Source organism: Gopherus evgoodei, chromosome 3, assembly GCF_007399415.2.
Source record: "Gopherus evgoodei ecotype Sinaloan lineage chromosome 3, rGopEvg1_v1.p, whole genome shotgun sequence".
Classification (NCBI taxonomy): Eukaryota; Metazoa; Chordata; order Testudines; family Testudinidae; genus Gopherus; species Gopherus evgoodei.
In genome coordinates this window covers 180120557-180139491 of record NC_044324.1, presented here as the reverse complement: position 1 = coordinate 180139491, position 18935 = coordinate 180120557, and the positions used below count along the sequence as shown (strand labels likewise).

Below are 18935 nucleotides of genomic sequence, written 5' to 3'. Positions count from 1 at the left end.
ACTTGCCCAAGGCAACAACGCAAGTGTGAGAGCCTGAAATTGAAGCCTGATTTTTCGAATCCCAGTCCAGCATACCACCACCACCCCCGTTTAAAAAAACTGCACTTTTCAATGGCATCTTCAGCCCACTTGAACCCTCAAAATTAAGGTAGCATCTCATGATCTCAACATATTCTTGAGTGGAGAAGGTCCATGTTTCAGCATATGTATTATTACAAATCACAATCTATGCCACAGGACAAAGCATTAGCACATTGCAATCAGAGGGGAATGCAAGAAATGTTATTGTTTTTAACAGATATTAGTGCAAGTTACTCCAGAGCGCAGCCCAAACCACCTCAGCAGATGCATCATTACAAATGAACAGTTAAAAAGTCCACAAGTCGCTGCTCTATTTTTCAGCTCAGTGCACCAGCTTTGCAAAGAACTAATAGCTATCACACAATGTGTTGTTCCGACTCAGAGCCCAAACTGCCAGGACATTTTGGTCAATGTCGTAAGCTTGTCACATGAGATAGGCATCAATATATACCATAAAGCATCTGGACAAAGAACTGGGGAACACATGGAATGCAAACAATGAAACCTTGGTTTTCCTTTTATTTAAGAAAAAAAGTCCTTCCATCACCTTTTCCCCAGGTGTCCCCCATGGAAGCTGAAGGGCTAAGGATCCTTCCTTTGTACCAACTTTTGCCTCTCTCATTTTAATATAATATATATATATATATATATATATATATATATATATTTTATTTTAAACATTGTAATAAAATATACTAATTGATCATTTTCACTTTATAGCAATTTTTATTCCATATCTCAAATATTATTCATTTTACAGACGCAAAACCTTCTTAGGTAAAGAGCTTGATTCTCCACTTTCTTCTCACAACTTTGTGTAGTCACTCACACCTGCACAAAGTGAGCGCAAAATGTTACCGCTGTTTCACACACACTTTGCACAAGTGTGACTGACTTCTCAGGGTGTGAGGCAGCAGAGACTCAGACCAGCAGAGAGAGAGAGAGACTGGTTTTGTCAACAGATGTTTTGTTGCCCCTGTATAACTTAAGGTGTGAATTTCAACACACTAAGGGCATGTCTACACTAGCGAGCTTACAGCAGAACCGCTGTAACATCGCTCGAGTAGCCGCGCTATGCTGATGGGAGAGCACTCCCCAGCAGACATAAAACCACCTCCACACAAAGCAGTGCGGACTCTTATTTCAGTTTAAGGGTGGATTATTGCAGGTTAGCTTGAATAGATTAGGAACAGGTTTAGCTAAACCAAAATAAGACACTCTTATTTCAGCATAAGAGTGTCTGCAGAGCCTTTAGCACCAGTTTAATTAAAGATTACACTATAGGAACATTTCGTTTGCCGCAAGGTCGGGTGTGACTCTACCCGGCACAAGATTGCTGTGGACTAACTGTGTGTGCGGACCCTGCTGACTCCCATTAATAATTCATTAATGACCTTTGATTTAGTCCTTTTTGATAAGGGGCTAATCAAAAGGCATTAACTGTTAATACATTTCAGCTGGGTCCCCTCACAGACTGTTGCAGAGTAGTCACACCACTGCTTGCCATGAACTGATTGTTGCTGTAGACAAGCCTTTTATCAGTTTAAAAGTTGACTCAAGTTATACTTGTGCAACTTCCTCATGTAGAAAAGACCTAAGGGACTCATCAAAAGTCACAGACCCAGTCAGTGACAGAACCAGAAATAGTTTCCTCAACTCCTGACTTCTAATCTTCTCTCACCATTAAACACACTTCCTCCTAATACACAGAAACTTCATCTACCTATATTGTCTAGTTAAGGGGTTAAAGGCATTTGGTACTCTGGGCTCTGCCACTGCCAGACTGTGTAACTATGGACTAATTACTTAACCTCTCCAAGCCTCAGTTCAGCTGTCTGTAAAATGAGAATACTAGTCTCTACTCTACACAGGTGTTTGAAGATTTAATCCATGTAAAACGCATTGAAATCCTGAGATGAAAGGTCCTACAAAAGCACAGAATATAATTAACAGATGGTTCATTCTCTCTTTAAACCTGCAACTTGGTCACACCAGGTCTAAATACAGAAAACCAAGTGCAATGAGAGATTTTGAGTAGAGTGAAACTTGGAAAGCTGAACACTCTGCAATTGTTTCCAATTCACAGCAAATTGCAGTGAGAGAGAACTTCCATGTCAAATTAAATTCACCTATGGAAAAAATGACTGCAAGAAATTTCAGTATAATATCAAAGTAGAAAACATATTATGATACAACATTTATTACACACTCAGGGGAAATCTACAATGACCCATCTTTAATATGCAGGAATGGGAGAAAGATGAAAAATCAAAATATAGAGCATTTCAATGCACTTCAGAAGCAAAATACAACATTTTGAGTTCTGCACTGGTGAGACAGTTCTATTTTTACAAGCCTCTTACACTTAAGACCGTCAAAGGGCTGTCAGTCCAAAGTGTATGAAGCAGTAACCCCTGGACCCAGATCCACAAAGGGGTTTAGGTGCCTAAGTCCCTTCGTGGATCGCACCCTTAGTAACTAGGTGGTCTGATGCCTGTAAGGGCAATTGACTTCACTGGAAGTCCAGAAAACTCCATTTGATCACAAACGTGCATACAAAATTCACTCCAAACCACTAAGAATCACATATAGCACTAGACTTCAAAAGCCTAACTCGAGCATGGGGAAAGCCATTATATCTTGGGAGCACAGCATTCAATCCAGAATGAGTGTACGCAACCTGACAAGACCTATTTCGTAGCCCGTCCCATCTGCATACACACTAAGCTATAGTCCACCAATAACAGGCTAGCAGGAGCAGTATTACCATGCAAGTTTATTCTAGTTTCTTCAAATGTACCAGTATATGCCCAAATGAATGAAAATTGTGTTGTAACTATTCATAGATGCACGAGTGGCAGTCACCTTCTCAGACCAACATCTTACGTATACTACGTATGTACCATGGACCAGCCAAATATGGTGATAGCTGCGCAAGATACAATATTCCACCCCATACTTTGGTGACAGGCAAGGACATTAAGTGGGGGTAATTCAGGACACAGGGTTCCAGCACCATGCAAGACCCAGCACTGGAACTGATCTCAGCACTGACATTTCATTCCCAGTCTCCAGCAGCTGGGAGAAGTGGGAGAGAATGGGCTCTGCACATGCACACCACTTAAAAGCATGTCAAAGTTCTGTGGCAGTCTCAAGGGAGAGATAAGCACTCTCCAAGGAATGCAGCACTCCTAACTGTTGTTGGTACAGAGGGGGGAAGTAGAATTACATGAGGAAACTGGCAGCCCAGGATAAAACTAAAGGTGACAATTCTAGGATCTCTATCTAAGCTAATATAACTCAGGTCATTGGCGTCGTGGAAGGAAATCACTGTTTAAGTGTGGAACCTTGCTGGAGTCAAATGAGCAAAGGAAAGCTCACATTTAGATGTTCTATGCCCCTCAGCTGAAAAGAAAAAGAAGGATAAAAGGAAAAGACACAGATAAAATGAGGAGCCACGGTGGATGAAATTCATTCTAGTGTGAAACATCAATGTAAGGGGGCGCTCTGCACTGAGCGGAGGAGGGCTGCTAGCAACCACCTAATGGGTGTCAACACTGACTTGGGAGATAGGGGCAGATCAGGGGGGATACAGAACCCACGCCTCAGGGGTGGTTACAGAAATAGCAGCACCACATGCTCTTCACCCACTTCCTACCTTCATGTGAGTGAAGTGAATTTCATGCAGGGAAAACCCTCCTGGGGGCTATAAATAAAGGGAGAAATGTTCTGTTTCACTTGTTTGTGCATGAGGTTATTTAAATCTTTAAATGTCTTCTAGTCTAACATGAGAAATGGGAGAAGAACTGATAAATGTTGATAGGCTAAACTAGAGATTCCTACAGTGCAAGCCCAAGGACAAATGCAGCCTGCAACTTTCTAAAATGAGATAAACAGCTGTGTGTGAAGGCAAAGGAGACCCGCTGCAGGTTTTTACTGCTGATTAACTTGACCAAGACAATTTCTATGCATCTACCAAGAAAGATACAAGTACAAGCAAGTATAATATGATGCTAATATATGAGTTTGATAGGCAGACTAGGCACAGGATTACAACTGGGCCTTCAGTATCACTTTTCATGTCTGACAGGGCCTTCCTATAAAAGTGATAAAGGCACCTGTCAACTGTATGTACCTACACTTTCTACAATATTACAATCGACTGTATTTTAACTATTTCCTTGTTTTTAAATACAAATATATATTTGCCTGTACCAAAAAGCATCATGTTTGTTTCCTATGTATTTAAATACAAGGACTCTAGGGATCAGGGTTCCTTCATACAGAGAAAGCTGGTGGATGCCTTGGGCAGCAAAATTATTCATGAGGCGATCTCCTTGGGTGACTGCAGGTTGGAAGGAATGGACACTTTCCAGTTTGCAGAGGGCAACATAAAGCCAATCACCAGCCAGTTTTGCTATAGCTCTAAAATTAAAATGTGACCCAGTTGACTTTCTATGCCTTAGATGACTTATCAAAGCACTGAAGAACTGGAGAACCAGAAGATGAATGTTTAATAGAGGCCGTGACTGGAGCCAAGACGAATATATTGCAATAGCTTTTAAATTGACTGAAAGGGGACTAACACACATCCGCTCAAGTTATAGCGGCGTTCAGCTTGAGCACAGATACACGGCAATCACTGCAGTGTTATTTCATTGGCGATTTGGGGTTTACCATTAACGTGCACATTCCTGGTGTCGCACCTAGCTAGAAACGGCTGCACCTAAAAGGCTGCTATGAAGCCATCCGGCACCTCGTCGCTGTCTTGCCGTTTTTCAGCCACCGCCGCAACGCGTTTTGCGGTGCCCGGCTGCTCAGTGCGGTACGGAGTTTGCTCGGCAAACGAAAGACCGCACTGGTTCGAGGTGCGGCTTGCACGTGCACTCACGCGAGCAAATTCACTTTTCCCCCTTCGCCCCCGCCGCCCGCCAGTACCTCCTGGTAAGATGCGGCGAGCTCTTGCCTTAGCATGGCATCCGCGGCGGGAGCTGGAGCTGGAGCTGGAGCTGGAACCGGCACCGCAGCAGCCTCGGGGGCTGAGCCTGAGCGGGGAGCGCGGGCGCACAGCGGTACCAGACCGAGCCCGCACGGAGCGTCCACACGGCAGGCTGCCGCCGCCACCGCGCGCGCGCCTCCCCCGCTCTCTCTGCCCCCTTCTCTCAGGCGGCTCGCTCGCAGCACAGGCGTGCGGAGCGCAGGATGCTGGGAAATGTAGTTTGAAACCGACCGTGCAAGGCCCCTGCTCCGTCCCGACCTGAGCAACCCCCAACAAGCCTTTGCACTGCAGCCGCGGACGATTTAAAGCTGCCTATGGCCGGTCCGGGGTGCAGCAGGAAAAGAGCATTTCCGGTGCGTGTCTGCGGTGAGCACCGCGGCGCCCGAGAGACTGTCTCCACTAGAGCCCGCACTCAGAGGCGCCCCGTGCGTGAGCGCTAGGAGGGGCGGAGCAGAGGGGTGAGTGAGGGGAGACGTTACAATTGCCAGTCCCAGGAATTCAGAAATGATGTCTGCCCCCCGCCCCCGGATCACCAGCTAATATAAGAAGGACGGCTTCTTTTTGATTTGCCCTCTGGTTTTTGAACATTTGGGGTTGAGCGTTTCAAGTGTCTCTCTTTGTCTAAGAAAAGTGAAAGGTGAGGTTCTCACTAATCACAGGATTCTGGGAGCTGGGCAGTGGCAGATTTAGAGTTACCGGTGCCCTGTGCTCAGCTTCATTTTTGGGGGGCCCTGCTTGGGATCCAGCCAAGAAAAAGAACATTCTCTCTTATCTGCCCCCCGCCCCCGTTTTCATCCATTTTTTTCTTCATCCTCCTCCTATAAATAACAGGAAGTAAATGAAAATAAAGTGAGGTGCCTTGATTGTTTGTGTACTCTAACTTATTTTTCCACAGACCACTTGAAAGTCACTGAGGGTCTCAGCAGACCACTTAATGAGCCTTCCAAATATTGTTTGTACTGTTAGCTAACTATTGTAAAGTGCTTTGGATAAGCAGTTTATTAAAAAAAATGTAAGAAAACATTGGGGTGCAGGGTCTGGCCAGGAGTTAGGATGCAGGAGGGAGCTCAGGGTTGAGGCAGGAGGTTGGGGTGTGGAACGCTTACCTGGGACAGCTCCCATTTGGTATGAGGGGTGCAGGTAGGGATATGGGGGGAGTTGCAGGAGTCAGGGTGGGCAGGGAGCTGGTGGTGTGGGGGGTGCAGGCATCAGGGGGCCAAGGGTGTGGGGAGGACAGAGGGTGTGGGGGGTTGCAGGAATCAGGGAGGGCAGTGCGAGGGGGGATGTGTGGGGTGCGGGAGTCAGGGCTGGGAGTGTGTGGGAGGGAGTGCAGGAGTCAGGGAGGGGACTCAGGGTTGAGGCAGGAGGTTGGGATGCTCCCATTTGGTATGAGGGGTGCAGGTGGGGAGGGGGGGTGCAGGAGTCAGGGTGGGTAGGGGGCTGGTGGTGTGGAGGGTGCAGGCATCAGGGAGGGCAGCGGGCCGGGGGTGTGGAGAGTTCAGAGGGTGTGGGGGGGGTTGCAGGAGTCAGGGAGGGCAGTGGGGGGATGTTTGGGGGTGCAGGAGCAGGGCTGGCTTTAAGCCAATTCAGCCGATTCCCTGGAATTGGGCCCCACGCCTAAGAGGGCCCCGCGCCTTAAGCGCCTTTTAAATTTGTTTTACTTACCCCGGCTGCGGTCTGCTCCGGGGTCTTCCATGGCCGCCGCAGCTGCCCCACAGCCGGGCTCTCCCAGCTGGAGCCCCTGCCGGATCCCCGACCGGAGCGGGGCAAGCCCTGCTGCAACCCCGCGGTCCCTGTCGGAGCCCTGGCCGGAGCAGGGCAAGCCGCGCTGCAACCCCGCTCTCCCGGCCGGAGCGGGGCAAGCCGCGCTGCAACCCCGCGGTCCGGGCGGAGCCCCGGCCAGAGCGGGGCAAGTTGCCCCGCGGCCCCGGCTGGAGCCCCAGCCAGAGTGTAAGGCCTACCCTGCAGCCCTGCTCTCCCAGCTGGAGCTCTGGCCCTTTAAATAGCCCCCCCAAAGCCCTGGGATAGTGGGGGCTCCGGGGGCTATTTAAAGGGCTGGGGCTTCAGCTGCCTCTGCCACCCCATCCTTTAAATAGCCACCGGAGCCCCCCCTACCCCCATGTATTCTCCAGGGCTCCCGCGGCTATTTAAAAGGTCTGGGGGGGGGGGGTAGAAGCAGGGGAGCCCCAGGCTCTTTAAATAACCCCCAGAGCCCTGGGATAGCGGGAGCCTTGGGGGCTATTTAAAGGGTGGGGGCTCCAGCTGCCTCTGCTGCACCCCCTGCCCTTCCCGCACCTGCCCTGCCCCCCCTGCCTGCAGCCAGCTCTGCACCCCGTGCCCACAGCCAGCCCCTGCCAAACACCCTGCCCTGTCTCCAGCCAACCCCTGCCACACACCTGTGGCCCTGCTCAAAGCCAGCCAGCCCCACACACAGCCCTGCCCGCACCAGCCCTGCACACCCTGCCCGCCCTGCCCACACCCAGCCCCGCACCCCCTGCCCTGTCTCCAGCCAATCCCTGCTGCACCCCCCTGCCTGAAGCCAGCCAGTTCCGCACTCCGCTGTCTCCAGCCCTCTCAACTCCTGCTGCATCCCCTTGCGGCCCTGCCTGAAGCCAGCCCATCCCACACACCCCTGTCTCCAGCCAGCCCTGCACCCCTTGCCCTGCCTGCAGCTAGACCCTACCTCCAGTCAGCACCTGCCCTGCCTCCAACCAGCCTCATGTCCACAGCTGCCCTGCAGTTCCCAGGGCAGTAACCCTGCACACCTCCTTCAATGAGGGGGGCAGGGAGCAGCTGGGACCCACACATGTGCATGCCTGCAGGGAGTGGCAGGGACACACACATGTGAAATGGCAGTCATTAATAAGTAGTCAACAGCATATATGATGCAATGTACATAATATATAATTGTATTATTTATATAGTTATGGAAAGTAAATAATACATGGAAGAAATAAAAGGCTTTTTTTTTTTACACTTTTTTTTTTTTAGTCATCCCTGCCAGGGCCCCACCGAAAATGTTCGAATTAGGCCCCGCACTTCCTAAAGCCGGCCCTGTGCAGGAGTCAGGGCTGGGAGTGTGGGGGGGTGCAGGAGTCAGGGAAGGGTCTCAGGGTTGAGGCAGGAGGTTGGGGTGCTCTCATTTGGTGTGAGGGATGCAGGTGGGGATGGGAGTGCAGGAGTCAGGGAGGGCAGTGTGGGGGTGATGTGTGAGGGGTGCAGGAGTGTGAGGTGGAGTGCAAGAGTCAGGGAGGGGGCTCCGGGTTGGGTTAGGAGGTTTGGATGTGGAGTGCTTACTTGGGGCAGCTCCTGTTTGGGGCAAGGGGTGCAAGTGGGAATGTGGGGGGGAGGTGCAGGAGCTCCCATTTGGTGCTCAGGATGTGGATGTGGGGGGGGTGCAGGAGTCAGGGCATCAGGGGGCTGTGTATGTGTGGGGGTGCAGGGGGCATGTGAGGGGTAGTCTGGGCCAGGGGCTGGGGCGGGTATGTGTAGGGGAGTGCAGGGCCCCCACTTTGCTCTGCACTGCCCGGATTCCATTTCCTTCCCCAAAGCTACACCCCTGCCTCTTCCCTGCCTCCTCCCCAGAGCAACCTGAGTACTGGCAAACATCTGTTTGGTGGCAGGGGGAGCGCCGCATGGGAGGGGCAGGAATGCAGCAGGCTCGGGGGAGAAGGAGGGGAAGAGGCAGGGGATGGGTGGGGCTTGGCTGCCAGTGGGGGCGGAGCCTGCAGTAGAAGCCCCAGGAGCCAGCAGGACCAAACTTCTGCCCTGAAAGCTGCCTGGCCCTGGGGCCCCCTGGATTTTACTGTAAATCCACCTCTGGAGTTGGGGCTTTAATAAATACACCAAATACTGCAAGATTTGCAATAAAATCACAAGAGCTGTCAAAAGTGATTTTGCTTTCTAAACTTCTTTACTGAGTGCTGGTGAATCCTGCTTTGGGGCTGAAGATGGGAATAAAGTCATCACAGAGAGCAATACAACTCCAACAGACTAAAGAGGGTTATACATCTTTTGTAAATGCTACATTTTAGAGGTGGTCAGACTGATTTAAAAATATTTGTAATATTTAAGGTTATAGTAAGTGCCTCAGTCTGGTAAAAATGCACAGGTTAGCTAGGAAGCATGTGTGTTAATTAAATATTTTAAAACACAGGATGTGCTGCTTTTCAGAAACTGTTGGAAAAGCAATTTTACAATCTCTGTCCAAGATAGAAATAATGTGTGTAATTCCCTACTTACCTTGCTAGGGTGTTATATCTAGTTAATGGACCCTGATTCTGCAGTCAGGCCCAGATGGAGTCCAGAGACTACAGTGGGGCTCTGCAGAGATTCACCCACACAGATCTGACTCGAGGATCAGAGCCAATATATGTGACATGCTTTGGAGATGGAGGGTGCTACATAAATGCAGACTGGCAAGCTATTCATATGCAAATAATATATAATACATTCTAAATATCATTATCGCTGCTTCTCCTACCATGCAACTGACTGTTACATTTCAAATTCAATAATATATACAAACCACTCCTAACATTAGATCCAAACTGATTCCATCAGCAGAATAGCAATAAAATGGACACCTGAAGGTAAGCAAAAATGAGGTCGCCTAAAAACAACTTGGCGAAGAACTGTAGAAGCTGAGCTGAAAAACCTGGGGCACAGCTGGGTAACCATTGAAAGACTTGCTAGAAACAGACAGGAGTGGAGGAGCTTCGTCACTGCCCTTAATGCCAGAACTGTAAGGGGTACTTACTAACTAACTAACCAGCCTAACATTACAGCAGCATCACTATAGGATAGCTTACTGCTTAACAGCTTTTTCTAAAATCCAAAATGCTTAAGTGCATTGTCTTGAAAATTCCTGTGCCAAATGGGGATCTGGGGTAGAGATAGTGATCTAAATATGAGGTTGTTTGAGCAAGGGGTACTTGAGATACAGCTCTGCTCTAAAAAAAAAGAGTGAGATCAACATTTTAAGAGTTCTTATGTTTTTCTGTGCACACTTAGGGCTCAAACTAGAGTTCTGATCCTCCTCATACTGATATCACCTGCTACGGATTGATCTCAGCCAGTGTCCAAAACCCACTCCTCCCACAGGAATCACTATTTTAAAAGTTATTTGGGGTTAAAGTTGGATCTATAAACGTAGCTCAAGCCAAGCTGATGAGCCAGAGAAAGTCATTTGAGCATTTCACAGCAGGACTAGGATTCTGGTGAAAGCCAGATTGTTTGCACATAGGTAAACAGAGTAACATGCTGTGGTCCAGAGGACATGCTGTGGTCATTGTACCTAAGCAGCACCCATGAACTTAGAATTTGAGTCCTACTTGTGGCAGCTTTCTAACACTGTATGCTATGCACATTAGTTTTGTTGTGCAGGGGATTCATCTGGAATTTTTGCTCTCAGAGCAAAATTTTTGGTATGAGCCAATATTTCATATTGCTCTGAAATCCATATCCATACTCAGATTTTACTTTAGAAGTATTCAGGGCCGGTGCTACCATTTAGGCAGCCTAGGCAATCGCCTAGGGTGCCAGGATTATTGAGGGGGCAGCATTTTGCCGGAAGGGCGGCAGGCGGCTCCGGTTGACCTGCCACAGGCTTGCCTGCGGAGGGTCCGTTGGTCCATGGCTCCGGTGGAGCTGCCGCAGTCGTGCCTGTGGATGGTCTGCTGCTCCCGCGGCTCCGGTGGACCTCCCACAGGCATGCCTGCGGCAGCTCCACCAGAGCCACGGACCAATGGACCCTCCGCAGGAATACCTGTGGCAGCTCCACCAGAGCCGCGGGATCAGCACGGGGGGCAGTGAAATGGCTGTGTGCCTAGGGTGCGAGAAACCCTGGTGCCGGTCCTGGAAGTATTGTGAAAAAGCATTAAACAAACAGGGAAAATGAAAGACCCTAGTAGGCAATAGATTAGGGTAATGTAATCATATCTCATAATCCATACCCCTTTCCATAATCATATGATTGAGTGTGATAAAAGACAAGAAAATAGCTGTCACACTCATCAGTTCAGCCTGGTAAAGGGGTTTCTGATCATTAGGAAACACCCCCCACCCCACCAAAAAAAGAGCCTTATTCCAAGGACATGCATAAAGTTAACAATCACTAATATGATGCTGAGGTACTGTTTTGACTGATGACAGTATCCTATGAAAAATAAACAGATTTCAACCATCTACACAAACTAAAGTTCATACCTATCAAATTTACTGTTCAAGCATTGTAATTGCTGTGAAAGAAGGGTCCAAATGAAATGTCAGACATGATAAAAATTAGTCGCATAGAGTTATAGGACTGGAAGGGACCTTGAGAGTCATCTAGTCCAGTCCCCTGCACTCATTGCAGGACTAAGTATTATCTAGACCATCCCTGACAGGTGTTTGTCTAACCTGCACTTAAAAATCTCCATTGATGGAGATCCCACCACCTCCCTAGGCAACTTACTCCAGTGTTTAACCACTCTGACAGTTAGGAAGTCTTTCCTAATGTCCAACCTAAGTCTCCATTATTGCAATTTAAGCCCATTGCTTCTTGTTCTTCTTAACCTCTGAGGATAGGACAATTTTTCTCCCTCCTTCTTATAACAACCTTTTATGTACTTGAAAACTGTTATCATGTTCCCTCTGTCTTCTTTTTTCCAGACGAAACAAACCCAATTTTTTCAATCTTCCCTCATAGGTCATGTTTTCTAGATTTTTAATTATTTTTGCTGCTCTTCTCTGGACTTTCTCCAATTTGTCCACATCTTTCCTGAAATGTGGCACCCAGAACTGTACACAATACTTTAGATGAGGCCAATCAGCATGGAGTAGAGCGGAAGAATTACTTCTTCTGTCTTACTTACAACACTCCTGCTAATTCATCCCAGAATGTGGTTTGCTTTTTTTGCAAAAGTTACACTCTTGACTCATATTTAGCTTGTGGTCCACTATGACCCCCAGATCCCTTTCCACAGTACTCCTTCCTAGGCAGTCATTTCCCATTTTGTATGTGTGCAACTGATTGTTCCTTCCTAAGTGGAGTACTTTGCATTTGTCCTTATTAAATGTCATCCTATTTACTTCAGACCATTTATCTAGTTTGTCCAGATCATTCTGAATTTTAATCCTATCCTCCAAAGCATTTGTAACCTCTGCCAGCTTGGTATACTCTGCAAATGTTATAAGTGTGCTCTCTATGCCATTATCTAAATCATTGATGAAGATATTGAACAGAACCAGACCCAGAACTGATCCGTGTGGGACCCCACTCAATACGCCCTTCCAGCATGACTGTGAAGAACTGATAACTACTCTCTGGGAACGGTTTTCCAACCAGTTATGCACCCACCTAATTGTAGCTCCATCTATGTTGCATTTCGCTAGTGGCCATACTAATCCTCAAATGATATCCCCTGAACAGCCACCTAATTTTTTTTTAAATCAACCAGTGCATAAACTGGAATAAACATGTTCAAAATGATAATCATCCTGAGATGAATAGCCACCTCACACCTCTGCATTCATTCCGCACTGCAGAGGTTGTGTTGAGTCTTTTCCCCTACATTAGCCCCAAAGTGGAGTGCAAAAGTCTGGAGCAGCCCTTCATTCTCTCCTGCTGCCTCCAGTGGGTAGATGGAACCAACAAGCTGTGAAGACCTCTCTTCCTTCCCCTCTATGGGCCTCCAGCCCTGCTGGCTGCACGGAGAGGCCAGGACCAGGGTGCGCACACACACACGTGCACGCACACACTTTCCTCAACAAATATGGGAAATTCATGGCCCCAAAACTTATTAATGCAGAGTTCAGGCTGCCTGCCAGTGCCTCACACCTGGGCTTGGCAGAATTCAATTGTGTAATTTCAGCAAATAATACTGATGTTTATTTTTTTCTATTTAAGTTTTCACAGTTGTAGAAAATTATTGGGTATTTGGGGAGTCGGTTAAGATTCAAAAAGTGAAAGGTTTATAACCATTAAAACACAAGTTGTCAACATCACATCAAAATATACCAAGTAAATATCCTTAAAGCAAATTCTCAAGTAGCATTTTTCTTAATTTGGCTATCTGTAAATTTTGATTCCTACTGATGGAAATATTTTTGTTGGGCTGTGTGTGCCTACAGTGAAGCTGATGTTTATCAACATTCACTGCTAAAAATCTAATTCTTCCAAGCCTACCAATACCCTTCTAGAACAAAGGTGCCTATATTTAAATCTCTAAAAACGAGGGAATAAACAGTTATGGTAAAATAAACTTGAACCTCTGAAAATCAGTACTTACCTCCCCCCTCGCAACCTTAGTTCTGCCCTCTTTGAGTCATGCCTCAACCTGCTGTTGACCAATATATGCTGGCTAGAATATATATGTTATACTGATAGTATGTTTTATCTGCACCCTACACATTAAGCATAAATATAGCAGTTACATAGCCTAAATTGGCCTGTACCTTTATAATGTGTTTACTTATGCTAAGTATCCCAGAACACCTTGCATTAGTTAAAGTAAGCTTAGGCTTAAGTAGATAGGAAAGCTGTCAGGATCAGGATATAAGTTAACGTTATCATAGCAACAGAAAGGGAGTTACCCTCACAACCCTATCTACCCTGGGACAGACCTCGGAGGTGTTTTCATGCCCCTTAGTACCTGGAATTGCATACATTCGGAACAAAGCTAATGGGGACACCACGGTACTAGAAAAGCAAGGTAAAAAGCTAGCTGATTAAATCTAGTTTCAGATGATGTATATAGTACATTTTACTGGCAAACAAGGAGGATATAAAGAGAGGGCTTTAAGTGGTATACGTATACCTTTGGGACCACATCTTCCACATAAGGTGAATATAACGTCACTATATGAGACAGCCTCCCCGAGACTGGTATCATATAGAACAGCGGTTCTCAAACTTCAGCAACCTGAGGCCCCCCCATTTTGATTTAAAATTTTTCATGGACCCCCTGCTCCTTCACCGAGGCCCCGCCCCTGCCCTACCTCCTCTCTGAGCCCCAGCTCACTTCATCCCCCCTCCCTCTGTCGCTCGATCTCCCCCATCCTCATTCACTTTCACCAGGCTGGGGCTGGTGGTTGGGATGTGGGGGAAGGTGAGGACTCCACCTGGGGGTATGGGATCTGGGCTGGGGCCAGGGATGAGAGGTTTGTGGTGCAGGAAAGGGCTCTGGGATGGGGGTTGAGGTGCTGCGGGAGTTTGAGTGCAGGAGGGGACTTGGGGTTGGGGCAGGGGGTTGAGGTGTGGGGGCCTCAGGGGTGAAGGGTCCTGGCAGCACTTACTGCAGCTCCCAGGAAGTGGCCGCCAGGTTCCTGCAGCCCCTCGACAGAGGCGCGGCCAGTAAAGCTCTGCACGCCACCCCCACAGCTCCCATTGGTCACGGTTCCTAGTCAATGGAAGCTGCAGAGCCAGCACTTGGGTGGGGGCAGTGTGCGAAGCCTCCCTGGCCACCCCTGTACCTAAGGGCTGCAGGGACCTGGTGGCCACTTCTGGGAGCTATGTAGAACCAGGGCAGGTTGGGAGCCTGCCTGGGAGGGAGGGGGAGGAGTTGAGCAGCAGAGCCTGCGGACCCCCTGCCGTTCTCTCGCAGACCCCAGTTCGAGAAATGCTAATATAGAACCTTTTTCCTTCACTATATTATTATTGTCTTAGACCAATAAATCTGATGTTGGTTTATTTGGCCTCTGGAATATTTTTCATAATGAACCAGTGTGGTCAAGCAATTGACTACAAAACTTATCAACACCATTCCTCACTGACAAAGTAGCACTCCATCCTTTCAGACTATAAAGAGCACCATGGGCATGCAGCATATTGGTACAGGAGGAGAAATTGTCCGACCATATCATCAGTAAGGCAAACGTCTCATTTAGAGGGCAGGCTTAGTGAATGCCAGTTGGCTACACCTTACCTGTACTCAACCACTTTACCTGCTCTGCCCAAACTACCCCATAGTTGCCAGACGTTACTACCCCCTGACCTTTGTCCTAAGGATTCCTTCTGGAACAGCCCCTTTGCAATAACTTCTGCCCTGTAGTCATGATAGATTATTGTGCTCCTCTGCTTGCACGACCAATGTAACAGCACAGAAACGAGGGATCTGTGTTGTGATTCCTTTGGGCGCAGATACACTTCTCATATTGCCATGTGAGCTGTGGCAAACTGCTGCAAATAATCTTTTATCAGTCAGTACAGTTGTCCCCTTACACAGTGAAGTGCAGTTGGGAATGCATGCAGACAAACGAGAATACAATCCTGTGGGGCACAACATATCATATGAAATGGCACATTTACTCAGTCATTCCTTATGCCTGATTATAGGACAGTCCAGGCTGAAATATACAGTACATCCTCAGTTCCAGGGAGCCAAAATGTAAGTTGCAAGGCTGAGCTGTGTGCACTTCCTTATTTCCAGAGGTTTAAGTATAAGTGCACTTCCCATTCTGCAAGGGCATGAGGCATTGCCAGTCAAACTTATTTTAGGCAGTGAATATAAATTCTAGCCTTTACATAATATTTTTCATTCAGAGACATCCCAAAGCACTTTAAAAGTTCACAAGAATATGTTAGGAGGAATTGCTGACATCTAATAATTTCAAGATCTCTTTCAAGAAACTCAAGACAATCTATGATATTTCTGGGCAGTGCAAAGCTTTCCCCATGCGCTTCCTTCCACCTCAGTAGCATAGTAGTGTAAGCTCAAAAGTTTGCCTCTGTCACCAACAGCAGTTGGTCCAATAAAAGATATTACCTCATCCAACTTGTCTCTATAATATCCTGGGACCAACACAGCTACAACAAGACTGCATAGGCCTCTCCAGTCACTGATATGCTGATCAGTCACCAGGTGATAAAATATCTCCTTAGCATAGACAGATGGTCATCTTCTACCAGAGGTCTGGAAAAATTGTTCCTTCTTCTAACCAGGAGTCTTCAGCAGATTAACATCTTCTAATGCTGCCTGTGGGGTAGAAAAAGACGGTTACTCACCTTTGTATCTGTTGTTCTTCGAGATGTGTTGCTCATATGCATTCCAATTAGGTATGCGCGTGCCGCGTGCATGTTCTTCAGAAGATTTTTACCCTAGCAACACTCAGTGGGTCGGCTGGGTCGCCCCCCAGAGTGGTGCCGGATATATACCCCTGCTGACCCAACGGCCCTTCAGTTCCTTCTTGCCGGCTACTCAGACAGTGGGGAAGGAGGTGGGTTTGGAATGGATATGAGCAACACATCTCGAAGAACAAGAGTTACAAAGGTGAGTAACCGTCTTTTCTTCTTCGAGTGCTTGCTCATATCCATTCCAGTGAGGTGATTCCCAAGCCTTACCTAGGCGGTGGGGTTGGAGTGAGATGTCGCAGAATGTAGAACTGCTGATCCAAATGCCGCGTCATCTCTGGACTGTTGAACCAGAGTGTAATGTGAGGCAAAGGTGTGGATCGAGGACCAGGTAGCTGCGTGACATCTCTCCTGGATGGGTACATGAGCCAGGAAGGCAGCAGATGAAGCCTGAGCCCTGGTAGAATGTGCAGTGAGGTGTCTCAAGGGAACATGAACCAACTCATAACAAGTACGGATGCACGCCGTCACCCAAGATGAGATCCTCTAGGAGGAGACAGGTAGGATCTTCCTTCGGTCTGCCACCGTGATGAAGAGTTGGAGCATTTTACGAAAGGGTTTTGTCCGCTCGATATAAAATGTGAGCGCTCTACAGACGTCTAGGGAGTGCAATTGTTGTTCCCGTCGTGATGAGTGTGGCTTTGGGAAGAAGACCGGAAGGAAGATATCCTGGTTGATATGAAAGGCCGATACCACTTTAGGGAGGAAAGCCGGGTGTGCTCACAACTGCACCTTGTCCTTGTGAAACACAGTATACGGTAGGTCCACGGTGAGAGCCCTAATCTCGGAGACTCGTCTGGCCGATGTAATGGCTACGAGGAAAGCTGTCTTCCAGGACAGGTATAGTAGCGAGCATGTTACTAACAGCTCGAAAGGGGCAGACATAAGTCTGGTTAGAACCAGGTTGAGGTCCCAGGTTGGGGCGGGATGGCATACTTGGGGGTATAGGCGGTCCAAGCCCTTGAGGAACCTAGAAACCATAGGGTGTGAGAACACGGAGTGGCCACTTTCCCCTGAGTGGAAGGCAGAGATGGCCGCCAAGTGCACCCTCAGTGATGATACCACTAGGCCCTGTTTGAGAGACCAGAGGTAGTCCAAGATGGTGGGGATCGAGACCTCGGTGGGAGTAACATTATGCATTTCGCACCAGCAGGAGAAACACTTCCACTTCGCCAGAGTGGAAGGTTTCCTGCTACCCAGGAGTACTTGTTGTACTGAGGCAGAGCAATGTAACTTGAACTGGCTTAACCACGCAGCAGCCATGCTGTGAGGTGAAGGGACTGCAGATCTGGGTGGCGAAGTCTGGCGTAGTCCCGAGTTATGAGGTCGGGGTGAAGAGGCAGGGTAATTGGGTTGGCTATCGACAGGTCGAGCAGCATGGTGTACCACTGCTGCCTGGGCCACACTGGAGCGATCACGATGAAGCGAGCTCTGTCCCTGCGGAGCTTTATCAGGACTCTGTGAACCAGCAGGAACGGTGGAAAGGTGTAAAGCAGTTGGCTCGTCCATGGCATCAGGAAAGCGTCTGAGATCGAGCCCGGGAAGAGGCCTTAGAAGGAGCAGAACATCTGGCATTTCCTGTTCTTGTGGGAAGCGAAGAGGTCTATATGGAGAAAGCCCCACTTCCGGAAAAAGGAATGAATAACATCCGGATGAATCGACCACTCGTGAGACAGGAAGGATCTGCTGAGTCGATCTGCCAGAGTGTTCTGAACCCCTGGGAAAATAGACGCTACCAGGTCTATCGAGTGGACTATACAGAAGTCCCAGAGCTGGATGGCTTCCTGACAAAGGGGGGAGGACTGTGTCCCTCTCTGCTTGTTTATGTAATACATGATCATTGTGTTGTCTGTGAACACTGAGACACAACGGCCTTGCAAATGCTGTTGAAATGCCTGGCACGCAAGGCGGACTGCTCTCAGCTCTCGGACATTGATGTGCAAGGCCAGCTCCTGAGATGACCAAAGCCCTTGAGTGCAAAGATGGCCGAGGTGAGCACCCCAGCCGAGAGATGACGCGTCCATCGTCAGGGACATAGAAGGCTAAGGTGGATGGAACGGCATCCCTGCACACACCAGGGAGGGCGTCAACTACTAGTCGAGGGAGCCTAGGATGCTCGGAGGAATCGTGACGATCATGTCTATTGTGTCTCTGCCCGGGTGGTATACCAAGGTGAGCCAAAATTGGAGGGGATGGAGGCGTAGCGTTGCGTGTTTGGTCACGAACGTGCAGGCAGTCATGTGACCAAGGAGACCGAGACAAGTGCGAGCCAAAGTTGTCGGGAAGTTCTGTAGGCCTCGGATAATTTTTACCATCGCCTGAAACCGAGGCTGTGGTAAGCAGGCTCTGCCGAGATTGGAATCCAGGATGGCCCCAATGAAGTCTATCCTCTGTGTGGGAACCAGAGTGGATTTCTCTGTATTGATCATGAATAGGCCTAGATTCATCGTCCTTGACAATGTCTACATGATGGGTGACTTGTGCCTCGGAGGTCACTCGAATGAGCCAATCATCGAGATACAGAAAAGCGTGTATCCAACGGCGGAGGAGGGAGGCGGCGACTACAGCCATGCACTTTGTGAATACTCTTCAGGCTGCAGAAAGGCTGAACGGAAGGACCGTAAACTGGAAATGTTGACAGTTGGCTACAAACCGGAGGTACCGTCTATGTGGAGGATAAATGGCGATGTGAAAACAAGCGTTCTTCATATTGAGGGTGGCATACCAGTGTCCGGGATCCAAGGA

At 48.3% G+C, this 18935-nt stretch overlaps 1 protein-coding gene across 7 annotated transcripts in view; it reads right to left on the bottom strand.

The window, feature by feature from the left end:
* Positions 1–5222, bottom strand: part of PACC1 (proton activated chloride channel 1) — a 29517-nt gene extending 24295 nt beyond the window's left edge. For 3 of the 7 annotated variants that reach the window (XM_030557554.1, XM_030557557.1, XM_030557558.1), the window contains exon 1: positions 5020–5148. In XM_030557554.1, the coding sequence (XP_030413414.1) occupies positions 5020–5055 (36 nt within the window). In that variant the 5' untranslated portion in view covers positions 5056–5148. Of the gene's footprint in view, positions 1–4758; positions 4994–5019 lie in introns of those variants that run through there. The other 4 variants (XM_030557559.1, XM_030557560.1, XM_030557556.1 and 1 more) reach the window with 4 other exon arrangements.
* Between the last annotated feature and the right edge of the window lie 13713 nt (positions 5223–18935).